The sequence below is a fragment of the Myotis davidii genome, unplaced genomic scaffold (genome assembly GCF_000327345.1).
Source record: "Myotis davidii unplaced genomic scaffold, ASM32734v1 scaffold763, whole genome shotgun sequence".
Classification (NCBI taxonomy): Eukaryota; Metazoa; Chordata; class Mammalia; order Chiroptera; family Vespertilionidae; genus Myotis; species Myotis davidii.
Window position 1 is genome coordinate 1,137,713 of NW_006294248.1, and position 25,819 is coordinate 1,163,531.

The following is a 25,819-nucleotide window of genomic DNA, read 5'->3' on the forward strand; positions in this document are numbered from 1 at the left end:
CGCCCCCAAACAGGGCGCAGCTAAGTGGTTTTGCTCAAGGTCATAAGAGAAGGCAGGTCATCTGAAAGCTCCCTCCCTCACATGGTGGGTGCCTGGGACGGTTCTAAAAGGCAGGGGTCCCTCGAGCATCTCTATTTCAATTTGGGCTCTTCATGAGGTCTCTCCAGGGTGGGGATTTCAAGGCAGCCAGACTCTTATATGGCGACTTGTGGCTCTAAAGCAAATGTTCTTAGAGAGCGTGAGGAAGTTTGCCACCTCTTAAGTCCCAGCCTGGCAATATAATGGCTCTGCCACTCTGTCAGTCCAAACCTGAGTCAATAGGCGCATCCAGGCCCAGGAGGAGATATAATCATAAACTCCACCTTTTTTTATTGATAATGAAAAGGTTCTGGGAAATCATGTGAGCAGAAATACTGTAGCCAATTTTGTAAAATACAATATGCCACAGCAAGGGAAAAAAAACAGGAAAGTCAAGAGTAGATGCCCCAGCAGAGAAACAGAACATGAGGACCTGAGAATAAGCAACAGGTAATGGTCCCCACAGGCAAAAATAAATACTGACCACAGGTGACTCAAGCAAGCACAGCAGAATTTGAGGGTCCCAGGAAGACTGAAGTGTCAAGAATCAATAGATGTAATAAATAATAAACAAACGCAAAGGATGGCTATCAAGAGCCTTGGGTACCCGAGTTTGTCTGTGTGACCAGGGTAAACAAGGCCCAGCATGCTACCTCTGTCAGCTAATTTTCATTCTACCAGCAAAGCCTGGTTGGGGATTTCTGATGCAACCTTGTCTCAGCCTTCCCTAAGCAAGGTGGTTTCCGCCCCATGGCTTTCTCTGCCCTTGCCATAGCAGGTCCCTTAGCTCTAAAACTGAAGGGGCTAAACATTTAAGACTCTTATCCCATCAATCACTGAGGATAATGGATTTGCATGCTTAACATGGGGGATACACACAATTTGAATAGTATTTTCCTACATTTCCTAATCTAAAACAGTTCTCATGGTTTCATAATTTAAATTAACAGTTATACAGTAGTCAATCTTGTTTTTTGTTAATTTCCTCTTTTGTATTTAGACAAGGTTGAAATTACCGATTTGTGAACATGCTCCTTAATTCAGCTTCATTTCTAGATTTTAAATACTACCAATATGCACTTTTTCTCCTCTTTCAAGTTGGATTAGGATTCCTGAATTTCCCCTAGTTTTCTCAGCTCTTGTTGGAGCATTGAGTTTTTAAAAAGCTGTGCTGTTGCTACACCTCTACAAATGGGAAGGAATCTTTTCTTGGTCCCGTAAGATCCATATTGCACTCAGAGTACTTAGTTGCAGCATGCTTCCATGTACTCCTGGCCTTTTCTCCCTTTCTATGGAAGCTTTAGGTCACGGAGTGACAACGAAAGCAAGACACTGGATCCCTCGATTTCTTAACCTGCATTTTACTTTCCCAGTGAAGTATGAGTGTTTTTCTGTAAAGCTGTAGTTTTGAATAGCTACTGTATATACTCTTTCATTTGTCACTTTACTGGGCATAACATAATCTCATTTGTCTTCAGCCCTTGGATTGTCTCAGGATGTTGCCGGTGCAACTTTCATGGCAGCCGGTAGTTCAGCTCCCGAATTAGTTACTGCTTTCTTAGGTAAATATTGCACCTTATATTTTTGCTAATCCCATGTGATTTTATCTATCAAATCAACACTAATTTACCTGCTTACTATCTTGTTCATAGGTGTATTTATCACAAAGGGCGATATTGGCATTAGCACCATTCTTGGATCCGCTATTTATAATCTCCTGGGCATCTGTGCAGCCTGTGGCTTGCTATCTAATGTGGTATGTACAAAAACTCAACACAATGTATCGTCTTGACAAATTAAAGAACTGTTTATAGTCTAGAACAAACAAGGCACTAGTAATCTGTTCAATCAAGTTTATTAATCAGTAAAAAAACCAACATGTATTCAATTTTAGATTAACCCACAAATAGCTCTAGGTCATATTTATGAAAATCAGAGGTTTAGAAACAATTTTCCTTAAAGTTCCTTTTTCTCTGGGCAATATGCAAAAGATATTTACTACAAATATACAAACAATTTTATTACATTAAGCATGTACTTGAAGAAGCTGCAGTGTAACGGAAACAAAATTATCATTTTATAGGTTTCAACACTATCGTGCTGGCCCCTATTCAGAGACTGCGCGGCATATGCGATTAGTGTAGCAACAGTTCTTGGCATAATATTTGACAACCAAGTGTACTGGTAAGCTTGAAATAATTATCACTGTTATATAAAACACAATCACAGAGAAAATTTCATGAAATTCTAATGGCTTAGTAACTTCTCAAACGTCTGCCACTTTCACACCCTTTCCAGTGGTCTCTGGGCTAAAGTTCCTCACCACGATTGCTGGCTGCATTTTTTTCCCTTCTTCGCTATTTTTTAGTGGTCAGCCTCTTTTGTCTCATTAGTCACTGGATGTTACATCCTTCCTTCCCCCCACTGACTGACCAGGAAGTCTCCCAACTGAAGTCCTAACAGTTGGCTTTTTCATCTATTGGGTTATTGCTCACCTTGCATAGAAGAAGTCATGGTCACAAGATTGGAAATGGGGATGGAGGAAGTAAACGTCCCTTTGAATTCTTGCATCTTCCCCTCGGTTCACTTAGGAAGAAAAACTATAGCCTTCTTCCTCTCAGAATAAAAAATATTTAGGTTTTAATGTTAAAAATTGCTTGCTTGCTTTTTTTTTTTTTTATCTCCCTATGCTTTGCTGTTCTGAGAAAATAAAAAAGGGAGTGACTTAGTAGACAAGATAACTTTTTCAACTGATATGCACCAAGTACCTATTAGGTATTTGCCACTACACTGACAATCATGAGGGATAAAGAAATGTCACAGGTGGCTCCCCTCTGCCACACAACTTGGCAGGGCTGCAAATACCTGCTATCAAAAAACTTAAAATCAAGCAGGGAGCAAAATCCCTAAATGAGTCATTCTGAACACTAGTCCTTCTCCCAAAGAAAAAGGATGAGTTACAGTCGGGGTATTTCTGGAACTCAGCAGCTATCGGTAAGGGGACAGTGACTGTGAGAGTCTCCCTCCACCTCGGAGATCAAGAACTCTGTGCTTCTAGCTGTAGCAGACTTACTAGCTATCAAAGGTAAATGCAAGATTCAAATGTGATGGTATTAGCTAGTCACAATTCTTTAAATAGGAAACCAGTGGAGGAAAAAAGTTCTCAGTGCCTATGGTATAATTTTATGTTTGAGAATATCTCCTTTTCTTAGTTAATATTACATATATATATATTTTTAAAACTCTGTATAGGAAACTGAAAACCCCAAAGCAAGCCTAATATATTCCGAGTTTTTACACAAAATTTCTACACTATAAAATTTGAATAGAGACAGTTAAAATGAACTAACACATGCTATAGTCTCTTATTATGTATTTTGGGGAATGGATTCTGCCAATGAACTGAGATGAAGACTACCCATTACTATCCATTAGTTTCACTTTAATTTTGATCATTATTTTCAAAGCATTTTTATGCCAACCATGTTAAAGGAATCTATAAAAGATGAGTTTCCAATCCTTGTTTTTTTAAAGATAGAGAAGATAGTCAAGCTCCTATCAATAAATTTATAATAATGCTGTAACACATCTACAACACCAAAATATACCTAGAAACACTTGATTATTCTATCGCTGCATTAAAAATTAAGCTGCTTAAAAGCTATTAACTCAAATAATTTTAATTTTTTAATTTAAAAACACAAATTTCTCTAACTTATAGGTATGAAGGCATTCTACTACTTTTGATATATGGATTATATGTCCTGATTCTGTGTTTTGACATTAAAATTAACCAATATATTATAAAGAAATGCAGTCCCTGCTGTACCCGTCTTGCCAAAGCTATGGAGGAGAGAAGTGAACAACAACCACTAATGGGATGGGAAGATGAGGGTCAACCATTCATCCGTCGGCCATCAAGAAATGACAGTGGAATATTTTATGAGGATTCTGGTTACTCCCAGCTTTCTATAAGTTTACATGGTCTTAATCAGGTTTCTGAAGGTAAAAACCACATCCTGTCCACTACTAAGTCTATTCACTAGTGAAATGTAATTTCATTTAATTCAGCAAATATATATTCTTATTATATAGAAGACACTGGAGACCCAGAGATGAAGAGGCGGTCCATATCCTTATGAAGCTTTCAATACCGCAGGGGGGAAAGTGACTAAAATATGAGGATTTACGTATTTAGAGAAAGAAATAAAGTATAACTGTGTTTCCTAAAAGGGATAGATTATTTAAAATTTGATGAGAATGGTTAAGTAGGAAAGACTATCTGACAAGGAAGCATTTAAACTGAGCCTTGCAGAATAGTTAAGATTTTAACTGATGATCTGATCTATAATCAATAAGTAATAGCTACTGAAGTCTTTATTAGGTAAATGATACAGAGGTAAATATAAAGTATATTCTGTGGTTTCAGGCCAAGGAAATAATATAAGCAAAGCACTTACTTAAGTGCTAGCATAACTGAGGCAAAATATGCACAGTAAGAAAGCAGAACGGTAGATAGAAATAGGATTAAAATTAAATGTTTGTGTAAGAGTCTTGCAGGTTTGTGAGCAGGAAGATTATTAGAACTGAAACATGGCTGTACATAAGAGGCTACTAAACAGCTGGTGTTTAATAGGTGCCTAGACAGAGAGAAGGCAGTGGGAATGAAGAGAACAGGCATGAGACACTGCAGAGAAAGCATCACAAAGACCAGGCAATTAAAGGACTACACATGGCCAGAAAAGGGGGCAGAGACAATTCTTAAACTTTGATCAGAATTGACTAAGAAAACAGAACACTGCTTGCAAAAACTAGGAATTTAGGAGAAAGGGTTGGTGAGAAGAAGAAACGAGTTGAGTTTTAAATATGTAATTTGAAGCAATAGCAAACCATTTAGGTAAATATGTCTGGTAGAAAGAAAGTCAAATTCATCTATGACCAGAAATATCAATTTATGGGTTACTTTTATATAAAATGGTTGTATAAAACAGATTCTAAATTTAATTTAGTACATTAGGAAGGGAACTTATCCTAATTTACTACCTATAAAAATTAAAACATGACTCTTCCCTTTCATACAAAAATTAGTTTCTAGTCTTTCAAGTACAAGAGTTATTCATCTCTAAGTTAAAATTTTTAACAAGAAACTGAAAAGAATCAGTCTAAAATTTACTATTTACACTAAAATTATTCCTAATTTTATTTAATGGCTCATTGGCTGAGGCTTGACAAATTTTACTAGTTGTTTTACTAGCATTAGTTGTAATGGGACTGATCAAATATATGGGTACATTATTCTGTAAATGCCATACAAATTTTAAACAATTTTAAAGTGAATTACCATTTTATCCAATATGCTATTATCTCCCATTAACTTCATAAGACAAATTGAATAAAGAAACATACTCAAGTTTATAAATTACATGTAGATTCTATACTAGTTCCTATTTTCTTAAGGTTGTTTCTAAGATTGGTGGTGAATTGTGAATTAATGAAAAAAATAATGAAAAAAGCCCTCAAAATAACTAACAATAAGAATTAGAATGGAATATTCAACTTAATAAAAATTATACTCTATTTTATAATTCCTAAGTATACGTTATATGATATATGGGGCAGGCTGAGGTATCAATATTGGGCAGTGGAGACAACTATCCCATAAGCAAAAAAGTTACTAAAGATCATCCACATTGTAGAAAACCAAAAGATGTCCAACTGACACTCCATAAACATCATCTCTAACATATTCAGTGAATGACCCAAGACATTTCGATGAAGGCCCGAAATCAAGAAATGCTGAGAATCACATTTTACACTGTTTGCCCTAAAGTCTCAATTAGTTCCTTTTTGCCAGCAATACCAGTAATGAGGTATTCAAATGTTTTAAATAGCCTCTTAAAACTGATACAGCTAATTTATTTCAATATAGCTTTCTAAATGGACATTTCTAACGTAATTGGCCATTTAAGAAATTCAGAATCATTTTTTTTCTCAACAGATCCACCAAGTGTTTTCAACATGCCTGAAGCAGATTTCAAAAGAATTTTGTGGGTACTATCCCTTCCTATTATCACATTACTTTTTCTAACCACACCAGATTGTAGAAGAAAATTTTGGAAAAATTATTTTGTGATAACCTTTCTCATGTCGGCACTTTGGATATCTGCATTTACATATATTCTTGTTTGGATGGTCACGATAACTGGTATGTATCTTGAATACAAGAGAACAAGTTAAAAAGAAAATAGTCAGTTTCACATAAGAACTCCATACATTCACTAAGCTAAGAAGCAAATTTCTTTTCTAGCAAAGAGTAAATATAATGCTATCCACCAAAAAATTCAATATTAATATACCAATCATCCAGGTTTTGTGAGTGCATATCCCATATCAACTATATTCTCAAAAATTATACAGCCCAGGGGTATGAGTCAAGGGAATCATCTCATAAATGAAATAAATTCACAGGATGTCTGTTAGGCTAATAATGAAATCACATTGCATGGGCTCCATAACTCTTTATATTAAGTTCAATCACATAACAGAAAATATAGCAAGATGTCACTGTTTGGGGAAAACAATGATGTTCACAATTTAACTAGAATACGTTTTATTTTGCTTTTTATTTATTTTTGCCATTGATTTTTAGAGAGAGTGAAAGGGTGGGAAGGAGGGGGAGAGAAAGAGAGAAACATGGATGTGAGAGACACACATCGATTGGGTGCCTCCCACATGTGCCCCCACCTGGCCAGGGATACCACCTGCAACCCAGGTACATGCCCTTCCGTGCATGGGCCAACACTCTAACCACTGACCCAGACCAAGCAGAGCTTTTAATTTGCTTTTGACATGGCAATATAAATATATTATGAAATAAGTAAAAAGGTTTCATTTTAAGTTTCTACTGCTTTCACCATTAAGATTTAACTATTACTGCTTGGCCATAATCAGCTCTAATCCCATAGAATTCCTAGTCCAAAAGGACAAACTAAATATAAATGTAAAACAGAAAATTCAGGAATTTCTCCCCAAAGGTTAATCTGAATGAACTAGTATCAGAGGTGAGCAAACTACCTCCCGAGTGTCCAAATCACTGGTCTTCTATTTTTTGGCTAATCGGGTCATTCGTTTACATATTATCTATGGATGTTTTCACACTACATTGGCAGAGCCGGATAACTGCAACAGGGACTATAACCTGCAAAGCCTAAAATAATTACTATCTGGCCCTTTACCAAAAAACAAACAAACAAAAAAAAGAACCAAAAACTTGCTGATCTCTGACTTTTTCCAATTTAATATGTAACTTAGAATAGTATGCTAGCAAAAAACAAAATATTTTTTTCTTTTTTTAAAGAGTAAGATAAAATAGTCCAATTAGCTTGCATATTAAATCTCTCCAAACTTTCTCAGCCAGAACACATTTGACATTAGGAAAACAGGAAAAGAGCAAAATCAAGTAACAGATCATAGAACACCCCAAAGATGTTATTTATGTGTTATTTATGTACATAAGAACTCTGGCCAACCATAACAAAAATTAACAATCAAGTCCAATATCAATATATATTAGCATGCAATAAACAGCTACTTAGTTTTTTTAAAATTAATATTAGAAAGGAAGAATAATTCTAAAGCAAGTGTTCAATTATAACAATAAAAGAGCAGTGACATGTACTTTTTTTAAACTTCCCATTGGTCCTGTTTCCTGAAATAAATACATTACTGAAAAATGTTGAACTGACATCAAATATAACAGAAGTATTACTAAATTAGGACTATAATGTTAGAAAAACTCAAGAAGAACCCTATTTTGTTTTCTTCAGATTTACGATATTTCTCAAAGAAAACACTAAATTGAGGTATATCACTAAAATAGGAGTTAAAATGTATACCATATTAATATTTATATTTTTAAAATAGCTATAAACAATATGCTTAACACTGAACACTTGAAGAAAAAAGTTTTTAATAAAAAAAGGGACCAATCTTATTAGCATACATTAAGCAACAGCCTTAATGATATAATAGTGATGACATCCAAAACTTCTATAAGCATACCAAGGAGGGGAACTGCTCCTCGGTAGAATTTTCTCTATTAAAAATCTGTCCTACCTGCTCTGGAGCACTACCTCTTACAGTAAAAGGTTGCTGGTTCAATTCCTGGTCGGGGCACATGCCTAGGTTTTGGTTGTGCTACAGGAGGCAACCAATCGCTATTTCTCTCACATCTATGTTTCTCTCTCTCTCTCTCTCCCTCTCTCTAAAATCAATAAAAACATATCCTTGGGTGAGTATTTAAAAGAAAAAATCTGTACTACACATGTTACCACATTTACCAATCTTACTCAAATATTTTGCTAACTAAAATCAAGTATATACATACTGGCTCTGTAATCTAAATACGCCTATTTTCTTTTTGTTCAGGAATGAAATATATGAAATATCTGCAGAGGATGGTTAGTGAACCTATAAGATTTGTAACTTATAACATCTATATTTATTACAGGGGAAACATTAGAAATTCCAGATACAATAATGGGCCTTACTTTATTAGCAGCAGGAACAAGCATACCAGACACGATTGCAAGTGTGCTGGTTGCAAGAAAAGGTAAGAATTAGGTCCCTCAAGCTGCGATGCTCACTCTTCACGCCTGGCTGAACTACACTAAGCAAAGTTGCCTTTAAATATATTTATTTCTTCAGCAACATACTTGAAGAAAAAGAGGGGTAATTCAAGAGGAAGGATTTACTATTTAATAACAAACATTAATTTCCCTAAATCTAATTCCCCAAATAAAATTCACCTGAAATGTGTATTAAATTGTAATTAAACATGTTAAACTAGAATGAAAAGCAACAAGTAATCTACACACCTTATTGAAAAATGCTTTAATAAAGATAATTAGATAAATAAATGTTAATACTTTAAATACTAACCTCCCCAAATTAAAAAATACAAATTCAGTTAAGACTTTTGCTCTAATACAATTTTCCAAAACCAACAAACAAAAAAGTATCCAGTGTCTTTTCTTATGAAGCTTATTATTAAGATACAGTATTGGTATGCACATTTTAACACCATGCTTTCTTCGCAGGCAAAGGAGATATGGCCATGTCTAACATCGTGGGGTCCAATGTGTTTGATATGCTGTGCCTCGGTGTTCCCTGGGTGATTAAAACTGTATTTATAAACACATCAGCTCCTGTAGAAGTGAACAGCAGAGGACTAACTTACATAACCATCTCTCTCAACGTTTCAATTATTTTCCTTTTTTTAGCAGTTCACTTCAATGGCTGGAAACTAGACAGAAAGTTGGGAATAGTCTGTCTATTATTGTACTTGGGACTTGCTACAATATCAGTTCTATATGAACTTGGAATTATTGGAAATAATAAAATAAGGGGCTGCGGAGGTTAATATTAATAGCGATAGGTGGAAAATGTGAATGATAGGGAGGGGCAGAGAAAGAAAACTCCATTTCTTCATTTAAGTAAAATAAAAAATATCCTAAACTTTAGACTCTAAAACTTACAGTTCTTTACCAAAGAAAAGTAATTTAAATCAACCAAAATCATATCCTAATTTGTCTGAGTACTTTCTTATCAAGAACAATTACATACAGATAACAGAAGTTTTGAAAAAAAAACATCTGTTTTAACTTACAATAAATAAGCTGATAAAAGCTGGAGAAACTTGAACAAACCCCACAATGTAGTACTGAAAACAACATGGAAATGGCTTATTTCGTTAAAAAACAGTATAACCATTCATTTAAACTGAATGACCAGATTTGCTGTCTTTAAAAACCCAAACTTGAGATAACAAAAATCACAGTATATTTAACACTATACTGTTAAAAGCTGGTGGGAGTTTTAAAAGTTCATTTTTACAACGTTTGTAAGCATACAGTATTACTTAAAAATGACTTTTACTAGGAGATTCAGCAAAACAGATGTAAGAATGTTCCAACCGTGGTTTGAAATTATGCATTACGATCCAAGCGAACATCAATTTCTCTACCACTGATTTTTATGCCATTCATTATTCTGCAGGCTTTCTCAGCGGATTCTGGGGAGTCAAATCTGACTGTTCCACAGCCTTTTGACTTTCCATTCTCCATTTTTATTTCTGCAAACATTACATGACCTGTGTAAGAAAAATTATAGAATTACTCGCCAGTTAAAACAGGTTTTATATTTAAATACACAGGTTTGAAATTTTTCATTGCCAATGAAGTGATATGTAACTTGACTAGAAACATTAACATTAATGATTTAAAAATAACATAAGCATTATTCACTTCACTTTATATTCTGAATATAATGGAACTCACATAAAGTAATAAATATCTATAGGTTAGAATATGCAGAATTGGACTAAAAATAAATTTGCTTAGGATTTAATATTTTATTAAAACAAAAGAATATTTTTATGTTAAATCCTTAGTTTCAGAAGTAAAATTTATAGCAATAAGGCAAGCTAGCACAAAATGCCACCAAGTCACTATGCCCAATGACAAACCACAAATTTATTTATATTTTAAAAATATATTTTTATTGATTTCAGAATGGGAGAGGGAGAGACAGAAACATCAATGAGGAGAGAGAATCATTGAACAGCTGGCTCCTGCAGGACCCCTATGGGGGATCGAGCCCACAGTCTGGGCATGTGTCCTGACCAGGAATCAAAACAGCGACCTCCTAGTTCAGCGATGGCGAACCTTTTGAGCTTGGCATGTCAGCATTTTGAAAAACCCTAACTTAACTCTGATGCTGTATCACATATAGAAATTTTTTGATATTTGCAACCATAGTAAAACAAAGATTTATATTTTTGATATTTATTTTATATATTTAAATGCCATTTAACAAAGAAAAACCAAAAAAATGAGTTCATATGTCACCTCTGACACGCGAGTCATAGGTTCACCATCACTGCCCTAGTTCATACAGGTTGATGCTCAACCACTGAGCCATGCCGGGTGGGCAACAAACCACAAATTTAAACAAAACTATTTAGACAAAATTATTCCTTTCTGCCCAATCTCCTTTCCCTTACCCTTTATCTTCCATTTCAACTTTTTGATCCCTGAAAATAATAGCAACTGCCCAGAAATTTAATTTTTACCAGATCATGAAGAGCCCTGCTAATTCTGCTTTTCAACCACAATGGCAAAGTCATTTACTCAATATCACATTCTGAACTCCAAGCGTAAGAATGGCACCAAATATATATAGAAATAGGCATAGAAGAGACACTGCAGATTTAAATCAATAAAGGTAAAAACAGTTATGGTAAGAGCACAAAGAAGAACCTCAGAGGAGTTTCTAGAAAGAGGAAGAAAACTAGACAATTATTCCATACAGTTAGTGTCATTGCTGACTCTAGAGACTGGAATGTGAAGTAAATTATAATTTATCAAAATACAAAGTGGCGATAAAGATCTATCATCCAAACCAGAACACTAGAGAGTGTATAACACATGTGAAGTGAGACTATTCCCAAGCAACCTGGGATGTATGATCGCTCGATCCACAAAGATTTAAGTGTGATGTGTGTGACTACTTACCATAATATTTCCCTACCCTTGAATATTGTAGTTACCAGGTCACTATGGGCTAGTTTTAGTCTGGCAACAAAATCAGAGCCAGGCATATTTAGTTCAGATTTAGTTCTGTTAAGGGCGAAGAAGGAGGGAGGTAAAAGCAAAGGGCTTAGCAAAAAATTTCAGAAGCTCTTTTCAGGCAATGGGAACAACTTTTAATCTCAATGCACCAGTAAGGTGTTTTCTTCCTCTTCTTTTTAAATATTGATCTGATTGATTTTCTGCAACATCCTGGAGTACTTTCCTATTGTTTTTTCATCCACCCCCCTCCACAATAACTTTATTTTTTAAAACTGAGTCAATTACTCATTCACTCAAAACTAATTAAATGTCCATGTTAATAAATGTCATGTTGAGCCAAAACCATGATTTTGTAAACCAGAGCAGGAAGTCTTTAACTATGTTCTGAAAGTTATAAAACAGACTAATCCTTAAAGAAGTTATAATGGTTAAAATAGACCCAAACAATATTTACTCTATAAATGGTTAAAAATATACACACATGAGAATATACACACAGAGAGAGAAATCCCATTTTCTAATTCGCATAGTAAAATGAAACTGGAAAATTTATTTTTAAAAACTTTAACATAGATACAAAGCAATTTCCAGAGTCTTCTTAATATCTTGAATGCTGGGAACTGGAAGAAAGCAACTTTAATTAAAGAAGCATAACTTGGTAAATGGCAGCACTTTACATTGATTTTAAAAAGAACTACTTAAAACAAAAAAATTTATTTTTTATGTTACATCCTTAGTAGATTAATTTTCTAAGGCTTTTACAATTAATTAAGTTTGTCATCATTCTAACTTTACCTAAAAATGTAGGGTTTTTCTTAATATAAGTATCCCACCATAGGTTTATTAGCAATAGTAAGGTTCACTCAAGCAAGAAATGTTTAAAACTTCAAAGGAAAATATATAATTATCTCTTGCAAAATCTGTCTCAATCTTTCAGGACAAGTTTTGCTTCCCCCCCGCCACCCCTTTTAAATTATGTCTTGGTTTAGTGATCATCACTCAGATCCCCAAACTGCTGACTTCATATAATCAGTCGCTTAGCAAAAATACTTGAAACTTGGTTTAGAGATTAGTTAGACACCCAAACTGCTGACCTCACATGGTCTCTTAGCTAAGGTACTTGACATTCAGGCTATATAGAAAGTGGCCTATAGATACTTGTTTCACAGATAGACTGTTCCATAAATCCCAGTAGGCACAGAACTATATAAGGAACTGTCTGTTAAGTTTCTTCTTAATCCCATAAAAACATCAATTGAGGTATTTTCTTGTCTTAAGATAAATATTTAAGGAGAAAAAAAAAATGAGTTTCAAATAACTGATTAAAATTAGACCTCTCTGGCTTTTACATTCTCTGAGGACTTCCTTTAGTAACTTAAATATCTACAAATATCTTGTATGATTCCAAGAAAAACAAAAACAAGACTATTTTAGCAAATGTATAGGACAAAATAGTATGCAATGAGCAATTGGTATCACAGAATAATTAAATGTATTGCTGTTACATTTTTACTAGTTATAAAAATGACTTATCCTTCAGTAAAAGAAAACTTTCTACTTCATTTAACCTAGCCTATTAATTTCTTGTGGTGTATAATTTGGGAAATACTTATGTAAAAGCATATTTAAAAGTAGACCAAATTAAGCATAAATACATAGATACATGATTCAATGAAATCTATGTCTAAAGCAAAGCTGTAACATAACCACAGGAGAAAAAAAATGTAAAATCAGATATTCTACAAGAAATAATTATGATGCCCTAACCGGTTTGGCTCAGTGGATAGGGCGTCAGCCTGCGAACTCAAGGGTCCCAGGTTCGATTCCGGTCAAGGACATGTACATTGGTTGCGGGCACATCCTCAGTGGGGAGTGTGCAGGAGGCAGCTGATGATGTTTCTCTCTCATCGATGTTTCTAACTCTCTATTCCTCTCCCTTCCTCTCTGTAAAACTATCAATAAAAAATTTATTTAAAAAAAAAAGAATTATGACATAAGACATCCAAAAAACCTCAAAGTTTTTAGTGTTTCTTTACAAATTAAGTGCCTATAGCCCAATAAATGTTCCTCATATATTATTTTTACTATTGAGTTCTTCTAGAGTCAAAGTCCACATTTCATGCTTGAAGCATGTGCTTTTAGTAAATAAAATCTATCAAGTCCCCATTTCCTATGCAATTAATAAGCATACTCAGGTAGAAAACTACATAATAGAAATCTGTGGGGGAAAAGCTATATTTGTTTACATAGTTTATAACAGTATTAACTAAGAACAGGCACTGCAGTTCTAAAATGCCATGGCCCTGCACCAAACTAAGCCAGAAGGCCAGAGTACAGTTAAAGGGTATAGACAAAAACAGAGCAAACTTAAGACTATGCCCATTTGACTTCATTATCACAACCTGAACTAATAATGGAGTCCAACTCTGAATGGGGCAGTTAATTTATTTAAAATGTCACTGAGGAATTATATAAGGCAGGATGAAAGAGACCTATTTTACTATACTCAGTTATTACTCTTTTTTTATATGTGAGAATATGTGAACACCTTTTTTCCTGAAATATAAAGGCTGAGGAAACGTTGTATTGAGGGTAATATAACCCAAAGCACAACATTTCTTAGCCTTTGTAATTGCTCCATCAAGGACAATTAACCACTATAGAAATGTAATAAGCAATGGGCCTGCGAGTGTGGCATTTACTGGCAGATAATGTCTGGGGGAGATACATGGAGTACCACTAGACGCTTACTAGGAAGCAACCAGGAGAATATACTTATGTGCCTTGGGCTCAGTAGGGGGAAAAAACATACCTGCCTTTTACTGCAACAGTCTATTGCTGGCTTGAAGCAGGTTACAAAGAAACTTCCCAAAGTAAAAAAGAAAAGCTCTTAAGATTTAAAAACAAAGTGAGGTAGCAGGAAAATGGATGGTTCAGTTCATACAAGCCAAGTAATTTCCACAGTTGTCGAAAGATGGACATTTAATTCTGTATTACTATAAAACTTAGTTTTGTTCCCATTAATGCAATTCAAGATTAAAAACAGAAAGATGGTAGGAAATTACTTAAGTGTGGTATTATCTTAATATAAATCTAAAAGTCAGGTTTTACAATTAAAATTGAGAAGAAAAATAAAAACCACTGCTCTCATGATATAACTATAGACTAATCAAAAGGGACGAAGAATAGAGCTAAAACAACAAAGTAAAGAATAATAATTTAACTGGTTTTTTTATTGCCAAAAATGCTGTACAAATTTTATAAATGTAGATTTGGGTACTAATTTTTCCTTTCAGAAAATGTGTTTTATTTGCTGATGTCTTTTGGTCAAAACAATACCACTTCAGGTAGAAGCCCACCAAAAAAACTTTAAGTTTGCTTCAAGCTTTGCTCATACCTGACATCAAAGGAAATCTGCCTAAATAGGATAAAGAACAGTCAACTCAATAGTGGTCACATTTTGATTGTTATTTGTTTGCTCCACTTTGTTCTTTATCTTGTTTAATTTTTCCTTTTTAAAAAAATATTTTTATTGATTTCAGAGAGGAAGAGAGAGGGACAGAAACATCAATGATGAGAGAGAATCACTGATAGGCTGCCACTTGCACACCCCATACTGAGGATTGAGCCTGCAACCGGGCATGTGCCCTTAACTGGAATTAAACCCGGAACCCTTCAGTCCCCAGGCCTGCGCTCTATCCCCTGAGCCAAACCAGCTAGGGCTCATTTCTATTTCTTTAAATAATGTCATATCTCACTTGGGATTGTTTTTTCTCACTCAAATTACAACAGAGATTATACCTACTGCCATTGCTCCTCATTTGATATACTTCAGTTAAGCCCCTAGTATGTTCATTCCTCTGTAATCTGTAAGAGTCATGGCCAGATGTTGCTTACTCATTCTAACAGGTCTTCTTACTCCTGCAAAGACTACCAGCACCTCAAAACAACTTCATAAGTCTGCCTTCTGTTAGTAGGGACTATTTACTAGTTGACTCATTTCCAACCACTTTTCTTTATTAAAAAAAAAGTTTAGTTTCTCTTCTTTAAATATTTTTAAAAGATGATCAGAAAGGAAGCCTAAAGTACATCTTAAATGGACTCGAACTGAATGTTCTTTGAAGGTGAACATAATCCATTACTTTGTTTGCCTTTTCAAATACTAATTACAACAAACTGCCAAAAATATAGTATTAGTAGATTTAATAAATGAGTAACTAACTAGACGAAGATTTGCTCAGAATATTTAACTAACTTAAAAACATTTAATAAACTCTTACTATATGTATTGAGGCAATGGTACCAGGAAAAAAAAGAGTTCTAGCCTTCAAAAGCCCCTGCCTAGGAGGGAAGAAAACATGTGAACAGATTATCACAACAGAGTTAGGTATAAAGTACTCTGAGAACATCCTACAATAATAAAAGGCTAATATGCAAATAGACCGAACACAGAACCACCAAACAACTGGTCACTATGACGTGCGCTGACCACCAGGGGGGAGAGCGTGGAACATGGTAGGCATGGGCCGCAGCCGGATGGTGGAGCAGGTGAGCAGGGGCGCTAGATCAAGGCAGGGCACCAGTTGCTGTCATCGGGGTGAGCCTCTGGTGGTTACTAAAAATTCTTTGCTCCCGAGTGCCATGGTCCTCCCTGGCGATTGCACCTGCTGCCAGCGCCAGCCCTGCTCGCACCCACTGCTGGCAGCAAAGCTGCTATTTGCACCTGCTGCTGGCACCGGCTCTGATCGCTCGGTGCCATTAGTGGGTGCAAATGGCGGCTGCTGGCCCCGATCGCCCCTCAGGGCTTCTCCACCTGTCCCTGCTCCTGAGCAGCGATCGGGGCCAGCAATCACCTCTCACACCTGCTACCAGCGCCAGTGCCGGAGCAGCTGCTCACACCTACTGCTGGTGCTGGTCCCAATCACTCAGCGCCGTTAGTGGGTGCTAGCCACGGTTGCCATCCCCAATCGCCCCTTCCAGCTTCTCCACTTCCCCCTGCTTCTGAGGCGTGATTGGGGCAACAGCCACAGCTTGCACTCACTGCTGGCGCTGGCCCCAATCGCTCCGCGCACCAGGCAGGGGTGTGGAGGATGGGTCAAGACCTCCCCCTGTGCCCACCACAGCCTCATGGCCCCAATTTCTTTCAAGGTGCACTAATTCGTGCACTGGATCCCTAGTGATAGATTGCACAATGAGCAGTTTGTTCATAAGTGATCTATCACTTTGTGGTAAGTGGCTACACAGGCTACTTTCATGGGAGAACATTAAACTCATCCCCTTTAAGATCTCAAAAAATTATATATTCTAAATACTCTATTAACTTTTCATTAACTCTCAAAGGCTGAATGTACCATGCTTAGCCCCTTTTCATCATTATATACCAACTGTATAGCTTACTATTGTGATTACAGTCTCTAGGACACCACCCAATAACAGAAAAATACTAGCAAGAAAATGTTACTTTGTTCTACTCACACTAATTCTCTAATCACACACACACACACACACACACACACACACACACACACACAAAAGGCCCTCTTTTAAAAGTACTAAACCATGTAATCTACAGACCTAATTAACATATTAAGTTGCATAGGTAGTATCATTATATACAAGAACAGTTTATAAAAGAATTAGAAAGGCCACCAGAATATACCTATGTCTAGGACAGTGATGGTGAGCCTTTTGAGCTCGGCGTGTCAGCATTTTGAAAAATCCTAACTTAACTCTGGTGCCATGTCACATATAGAAATTTTTTGATATTTGCAACCATAGTAAAACAAAGATTTATATTTTTGATATTTATTTTATATATTTAAATGCCATTTAACAAAGAAAAATCAACCAAAAAAATGCGTCCGTGTGTCACCTGACACGCGTGTCATAGGTTCACCATCACTGGTCTAGGAAATCCAGACCGTGGGTTCTGTGTTATTAGCTAAATAGGCAGTAAGTTTTATAGAATGGGTCATCTATTAACTCCATATCATTTAAATGTCACAGCATTTCATTAGGTCATGCTGACATTATACTATGTTATACTATAAATAAAAAAATAAATATACCATTCATTAGTATTTCCCCAATAAAAAATCTTTTTAAATGTGAACAATCATGATATAGCAACCTTTTAATAATCAGGTATTAAACCAAGCATTTTCTTTATTCACAGGAGACAATGACAAGCTCTACTCTAAATCATGTTATTTAGTAGTAATTTGTACTCTAAGTCAGAGTAAAGCAAAATAATTTATTTATTTAAAGTGAAATTAGATTACCCAGGAGTAAGTATCTGGACAGGTAAAGGTCTAAACACAGTCTTTAGAAGCTTAAAATCACTTTTTCCTCCATAATCACTATCAACATACTGCAGTCATTGGCATACTTACCACACTGACTGAATTTTTCTTTTAGTTTCTGCCAAGTCAAGTCAAAAGGCAGCTAGAATGAAAAAAGGTATTAGTAACAGATATACAAGGCACAAAATAATTTTAAGTATCCTTTATATTTAGTTGCTTACATTTCTGACAAATATCTGGTTGCCTTTGGAGCCTATTCTGTCTCTCATTCCGCTTCCCATGGGACCTGATAGGAATCCTCGATCCATATCGATGCTTCTTTCCAGTATTGCTCCTATACCTGGTCCCATTCTATCAAAGCTGGAGCTCATCCGATCCAGTCCCATCCCCATTCCTCCAGTCACACTGTTCATGCCACCCATTCCACCACCTGGATTTTCAGGAAGGGATGAGAGGATTTGGAAGTTTGGTGTTTTTATTTTAAAATCATAAGGAGAAGGAACAGGAAGAAAGAGAAGAGGGAAAGAATCATTTTTGAGAAAGGAAGAGAAAAATTAATTTGTTTATGTAATTAGATAATATGTAAGCATAAAACTTATTTCATACACACAATTTAACAATCTTCCAAGGAACAGAATTTAATTTGGTATACATTTTGTTAGTTGAATGTTAATGACTAATTAAATTTGTTAATTTTAGCCAGTACATAATACATTATATACATATACTTCTATAAAGTTACTGTATACTCTGATCATAAAGTTCATCAAATGTTATATAGTTTTTCTACCAATTACATTATCCATTAATGTTATAGTGTTTATCCTCATTTTTATTTTCTAATAATGCACCAAGCTTAAAAATTGCTAGAACAAAAATAAATGGGGCAAATTCAAATCATTCAACTCCAACACACCAACTGTTGCTCTCATCATACTCTCCTACATAATATTATTTCCCTAGCTTCCCTTTCACCTCAGTTTCACATACAATTTCTTTCTGTATCAATTCAATTTTCAATAACCATGGAAACATATAACTTTTAATCCAATGTTATACAAAACTTGAGGAGGTAGCAACAAAAAAATGAAATCATACCCCTTTAGCCAGAACTTGAGAATTTAGCTCAGAGCACATATGTACTTCATTCTAGGTGTTGAGTCCTCTTTAAATATCCTAGTCCTACTCATTCTCAAAACTTATCCTTTTTTCTCATACCTAAAATCCGCATACATAGAAATTCTAAAAATTAACATCACCCTCAAATTGTTTTTTGGTGAATAACAAATATAAAATTAGTGAAAAAGTATTAACACTGAGGTGAAAACCAGAAGGTAGGGAAGTCAGCATTAATAGGAAAATGGCCAGGGTTGAAAAGATGATGAAAAGGAATAAAATGAGAAGCAAAGGACAATGGAAATAGGTATCTTCTGCTGAGAGGATTTATGAATTCACTTAGAACAGTTCAAATAGACTATGTCAATAAGGTATGGAGAGCTCATAGACACAATTCAATAAGCAACAGAAGTCAAAAACTAAGCTATGTGTTAAGCCTTAAGGCATAAAATGTTGTAGTGGAAACAGATGGAAGAGATTCAGCACTCCCCAGTGTTTCAACTACTCTTTATTCTACCACAGGAAAGGTTTAATAGGAGAGGAAACATGCATCTCTTTCAACCTATCCCTCAACTTCAGGTCTCTCTCTAGAAGAGTTATATATGGGGAAATTCACCTGTGTCTTCCAAAAGACAAAGAAGGTATTCGCAGGTGAAATAAACTAGAAACCAATAGCAGTTGTAGAGAATAAGCAAGGGAACTAAGTTGGTGCAAAGGTAAAAGTTGTTTTGACACATGGTCAGAGAAATCCCCAAATTTCTTAGTTGGAAAGGAGATTCTTGGGTTGTCTTATGGTTAACACATGGGTGTTAGTTTAGAAATATCAAAGAAATAAAATTCGAAGTTATTTAGAAATTTCAGTGATCAAACAGAAAAGCTCAGTAAGTATCAAAGTTTCTCTAAATTATAACAAGACATTAACATATAAGAACAAAGTATTACTATACTACAATAACTACTCTTGCAGTCATTTGCAAGCATACAAATATTACTGAATAAATTCTAGTAAAATTTAAACCTACTTATTCCAGATCCTACTGGACCCATGTTAGAAGCTCCTATTCTTCCTGCAAACCCTCCAATCATTGCACTGCCTAAACAAGGATGGAAAAATAACACACTAATTAATTTAAATAATCATACTTCAAAAGTCCCAAGGTACTATGCTCTCAGAAGATGTACAGTAACTGAAAAGTACAGTCTTCTAGAAATAGGGTTCAAATGTATAAGACAGTGAAAAAGAGAGCTAGTACATTAAAATCCATAAAGTGTTTTTCTTCTAGTAATAAATTGTATGAAATATTATAAATTTCCAATTTTTCACACGAAAAGGAGAAACATACTTTAAAAAAAATAACCTGCGTAAAGAAAAGAAGTATGCAGCCAGCCTACCAAGTCTACCAAAGGAATCTCCAAAGCCTCGATTTATTCCAATATCACCACGTCCAAAATCTCTCTCCACGCTACTAGTCATTGCACCACGGTATAGCTCTGAAAAAATCATGCAACAAATTAACCCCTTTTCAAGTATATCAATAAACAGTAATTCATTGAAACTAAAGTGACAGCAAAAGTGACAAATACAAAAAAGGTCTGTGATGTACCCAACTTACCTCACATGCTACATATATCTCATTTCACTGTGCCTGTCCCTATTACCAAGTGCCCACAAATGCCCTCTGAAGACATCTATAGTACCCACCCCTAAGTATGGGGGGAACATCTATATATATAAAAGCCTAAGCAACTGTTATGAGAGAACAACCAAATGACTGGAATGATTAGTCGACCAGTTGTTATGATGCACACTGACCACCAGGGGGCAAATGCTCAATGCAGAAGCTGCCCCCTGGTGGTCAGTGCACTCCCATAGGGGAGTGCTACTCAGCCAGAAGCCAGGCTCACGGTTGGTGAGTGCACCTGCAGTGGTGGGAGCCTCTCCTGACTCCGCAGTAGCACTACCAAGCAGCAGCAGCAGGTGCAGTAAGCTGGGATGAGTGCAAGCAGCACAGCATATGGCCTTGGTTCTGGCTCCTCCCTGGCCATCTGCTGCTTGGCGCACTGCTACATCCCTTAGAGGATGTCCGACTGCCGGTTTAAGCCCAATCCCCACTGGCCTGCGGGGATTGAGCCTAAACTGGTAGTCGGACATCTCTCTCGCAATCTGGAGCCCTTTGGGGGCCTAAACCAGCAGTCAGACATCTCCCAAGGGGTCCTGGATTGCAAGAGGGTACAGGCCAGGCCGAGAGACACCCCCCACCAGTGCACAAATTTCATGCACCAGGCCTCTAGTTTTAAAATATTAAGTTAAACAAAATGTAGCATATAAAACCCACTACATACATTTACCTACCTCCCATCCGGCCAACTCCTCCAAATCCTCCCATGCTATTCATTGCTTCCAGACCACCAAACCCAATTCCTATGGAATAAAGATTAATTTTGAGATGTGGCTATCAGTTGTCTAGCTAAAAGATGCATTTGTAAAATTAAGTCTCACCAGGAAGCTCTTCATCTACCCTACCTTGTGCACATCACCTTCTATATCCCTTAAGTATGTACCAGGCTCAATTTTCTGCTAGTTTTAGAAAGTGAGCCAACAATAAACCATGACTTTTTTCCCTTGGAATTCTCAATACAGTTCCTTATTTACTAAAAATGGTGATGGGTACATACAAAAAACAGGTGCTTATACATACCTCCTCCAATTCTATTCATTCCTCCAAAACCTGGACCATCCATTCCCATACCTCAAATAAAATACACAGTATGTACTTCAGTAATCTTATTTTTATGACTAAAGAATGACATAATGTAATAAAATAAAATAGATACCACTGGTTTAGTCAAAATGGAACACTAAGAGAAGCAGCAGGACATAGGAGGGATGGTTTAAAGTGCTATGCCACAGCAGATGTCTAGTCATGAGTCTTCAAAAAGGCTTCTTTGAATATTTATTAGACAAGAAAACAAAATTCACTGGTCACACGCATGTTCACTTAGAAAATATCTAGGACTAGATTTTATTTTTTATTTTTGCAGAGCAGACAAAAGATATCACTATCACTGATTTTTTCCCCCCAGACAAACAAAGAAGTATCACTATAGCAGATTTAGACATCAGGTCAGAATCCTCTACACATGATAGCTAAGGGAGCAATAAGAAATTAAAAAATAAAAATAGTATGTGTTTAAGACATCGGAAGATCTAACAGTAAGGAAGAAAATCTCCATCTGTTTGGATCAAAATGGTTAGCATAATTATTCCCACAATTTAAAGTGTAGCGATAGCATCTCAAAAAAAAAAAAAGGAATCTGATCACACTTATTAGTCTATCAATTAAAATAGCAGTTCTCAAAGTATGGTCTGGGAACCATGGAGGGCCCAAAAGGTCAAAACTATTTCACTCATATTAAGATACTATTTGACTGTTTTACTTTCATTCTCTCATGAGTATAATGTGGAATTTTCCAAAAACTACATGATATATGATAGTGTAACAAACTAAATGCGGAAAATACAAATAGCATCACTGTCTTGCATCAAGCCCAACATTAAAGAGATGTACAAAAAGGTAAAACAATGCCACTCTTCTAATTCTTTTGTGTTGGAAAATATAATTTATTTTCCTAAAATGTATATTTACGGCCTTGGCCAGTGAGGCTTAGTTGGTTGGGTGTTGTTCCATGCACCAAGGGGTTACTGGTTCAACTCCTAGTCAGGGCACACGCCCGGGTTGTGGGTTCAATCCCAAGTAGGGGGGATGGAGGAAGCAGTTAATCAATGTTTCCCTCTAGCATCAATGGTTCTCTTCCTCTCTCCCTCTCCTTTCCTCTCTCTCTAAAAATCAACTTTAAAAATCTTTTTTAAAAAGTGTATTTATGCCCTAACTGGTTTGGCTCAGCAGACAGAGCATCGGCCTGCGGACTCAAGGGTCACAGGTTGATTCTGGTCAAGGGCATGTACTTTGGTTGTAGGCACATCCCCAGTGGGGAGTGTGCAGGAGGCAGCTGATCGATGTTTCTCTCTCATCGATGTTTCTAACTCTCTATCCCTCTCCCTTCCTCTCTGTAAAAAATCAATAAAATATATATATTTTTAAAAGTATATTTATGATAACATAATGGATTTATTATTTTTAAATGAATTTATAAATGTTTTAATTTCTAATATAGTAAATATTAATATAACCATATAACTAAAAGTACTTTGGAGCCCTCAACAAATTTTAAGAGTATAAAAGAGTTCTAAAACCAAAAAGTTTAAAAACCAATTTTCAAAAATAAACTCTAAGTTCAGGTGAAGAGCTGAATGCTATGTAAACAGCTACCTACCCAACTGAATAGGCAAATTTAAATTGCTTATTATACAGTAAACCTTCAGCCATTCCACACATAATGTATATCTATGATATGCAAGGCTCTATGTTAAATATTAACCTTCTGCCTTAAAACCATTTCAAAACTCCACAGTGCTCAAAGACCAGCTACAGCACAGCTAGGCTCAGAGAAAACCTCCTGACATCTGCCCATCCTCTTTCATGTTCTTTGCTCCCCAAAGTTTCATCCTTTTTCAAACTGAAGTGACATCCTAAATATCAACTATAAATCCAGTCTTTTTTTTTAAATATATTTTATTGATTTTTTACAGAGAGGAAGGGAGAGAGATAGAGAGTTAGAAACATCAGTGAGAGAGAAACATCGATCAGCTGCCTCCTGCACATCTCCCACTGGGGATGTGCCCACAACCCAGGTACATGCCCTTGACCGGAATCGAACCTGGGACCTTTCAGTCCGCAGGCCGATGCTCTATCCACTGAGCCAAACCGGTTTCGGCTATAAATGCAGTCTTTAAACATTATTACAAACTAGTAAATGTGAGTTTTATGACCTAGCAAATGTGTAATTTAAAAAGAAATAAAGTTAGAGTACTTACCGGTTGGACCTAAATTTCCCATTACACCACCTATGTTCAACTGGCTGGCACTAATAGGCTGTCCACCTGGACCAAGTCCCATTCCAATGCCTCCAAGACCACCTGAAACACAAATATAATAATATTACCAATCCATCTATGTTTATCTAACTGGCACTACAAGTTTTTCAAGAGCTATAAGCCTGTAAATTTAAATGTAGTATCCCTAAAACTTCACAAATTTGTAAATAAGACCACCACTGGTTCTTGTTTTCACTGGAATGCAGCACAGTGAACCCTCACTATAATCCTATCTAATAATAGAGTAATATGCAAATTAACCATCACTCCATCACAAGGATGATGACAGCCACGGAGCTGGAGTGAGCAGGAGGGTTGGGTTGGCCCAGGCGATGGAGGAAGCCAAGATTCCCGCCTGCCCTGGCTGGCACTGGGCTCCGCTCAAGGCTACTAAGTTTCAATTACAGAAGATAAATAAATCCCAGATACCTGCTTTAGCCGGCAGTGGCCTCTGCTCAAGGAGGGGCAGGGAGCCTAGATTACCAGGGGGAACCCAGGATTCCAGTCGACCTGAGCTCCGCTCAAGGCTACAAAGTTTCAATTATAATGATAAATAAATCCCAGAAAGAGGCTGGGGCTTGGGTCGCTGGGGGGCGTGACCCGCCTGAAAATGGCCCTCAGCCCCTCACCCAGGCTGGCCAGGCACCCCAGCGGGACCCCCCCCAAAAAAACGGTCCTCAAAAAAACAATATAAAGTATATATGTAGCCATAACAGGTTTGGCTCAGTGGATAGAGCGTCAGCCTGCAGACTGTAGGGTCCCAGGTTCGATTCCGGTCAAGGGCATGCACCTTGGTTGCAGGCACATACCCAGTAGGGGGTGAGCAAGAGGCAGTTGATCGATGTTTCTCTATCACTGACGTTTCTAACTCTCTATCCCTCTCCCTTCCTCTCTGTAAAAATATAAACAAAATGTATTTTTTTAAAAAAGGTATAAATGTAATAGAGCAGTGGTTCTCAACCTGTGGATAGCAACCCTCACCCAGGCTGGCCAGGCACCCCAGAAGGACCCCCACCCTGATCTGGGACACCCTTCAGGGCAAACCAGCTGGCCCCCACCCATGCACCAGGCCTCTATCCTATATAATAAAAGGGTAATATGCAAATTGACCCTAACAGCAGAACGACTGGGAATGACTGGTCACTGTGACACACACTGACTACCAGGGGACAGATGCTCAATGCAGGAGCTGCCCCCTGGTGGTCAGTGTGCTCACACATAGGGGAGGCTCTGCTCAGCCACAAGCCAGGCTGATGGCTGCCAGCACAGCGGTGGTGGCAGGAGCCTCTCCCGCCTCCTCAGCAGCACTAAGGAAGTCCGACTGCAGCTTAGGCCTGCTCTCCGATAGCAAGTGGACATCCCCCAAGGGCTGCCGGGCTTCCAGAGGGATGTCTGACTGCCAGCTTAGACCCGATCCCCCGGGGAATGGGCCTAAGCCAGCAGGTGGACATCCCCAGAGGGGTCCTAGACTGCGAGAGGGCACTGGCCAGGCTGAGGGACCCCTCTGAGTGCACAAATTTTTGTGCATCAGGCATCTAGTACCATCTACACTAATAAAAGAGAAACATGGTAATTGGCGTACAACTGCTACCCTTCTCACTGGCTAATCAGTGAGATATGCAAATTAACTGACAGCCAAGATGGCGACCGGCAGCCAGGCAGCTTAAACTGAACATGAGGCTTGCTTGCTTCAGTGA

General features: G+C 36.9%; 2 protein-coding genes across 5 annotated transcripts in view; one reads left to right on the forward strand and one right to left on the reverse strand.

The window, feature by feature from the left end:
- SLC24A5 (solute carrier family 24 (sodium/potassium/calcium exchanger), member 5) overlaps positions 1–9,594 on the forward strand; it is a 21,255-nt gene extending 11,661 nt beyond the window's left edge. For 2 of the 4 annotated variants that reach the window (XM_006768280.2, XM_015566915.1), the window contains 7 exons: positions 1,557–1,640; positions 1,731–1,834; positions 2,162–2,262; positions 3,800–4,083; positions 6,077–6,283; positions 8,588–8,689; positions 9,177–9,594. In XM_006768280.2, coding sequence (XP_006768343.1) covers positions 1,557–1,640; positions 1,731–1,834; positions 2,162–2,262; positions 3,800–4,083; positions 6,077–6,283; positions 8,588–8,689; positions 9,177–9,499 — 1,205 coding nt within the window. In that variant the 3' untranslated portion in view covers positions 9,500–9,594. Of the gene's footprint in view, positions 1–1,556; positions 1,641–1,730; positions 1,835–2,161; positions 2,263–3,799; positions 4,084–6,076; positions 6,284–8,505; positions 8,690–9,176 lie in introns of all 4 variants that reach the window. The other 2 variants (XM_015566916.1, XM_015566914.1) reach the window with 2 other exon arrangements.
- Positions 9,595–9,814: 220 nt separating this feature from the next.
- Positions 9,815–25,819, reverse strand: part of MYEF2 (myelin expression factor 2) — a 37,893-nt gene continuing 21,888 nt past the window's right edge. The window contains 8 exon segments of the mRNA XM_015566917.1: positions 9,815–10,228; positions 18,101–18,152; positions 18,232–18,440; positions 20,149–20,220; positions 20,519–20,617; positions 21,480–21,548; positions 21,826–21,876; positions 24,063–24,164. Coding sequence (XP_015422403.1) covers positions 10,065–10,228; positions 18,101–18,152; positions 18,232–18,440; positions 20,149–20,220; positions 20,519–20,617; positions 21,480–21,548; positions 21,826–21,876; positions 24,063–24,164 — 818 coding nt within the window. The 3' untranslated portion in view covers positions 9,815–10,064.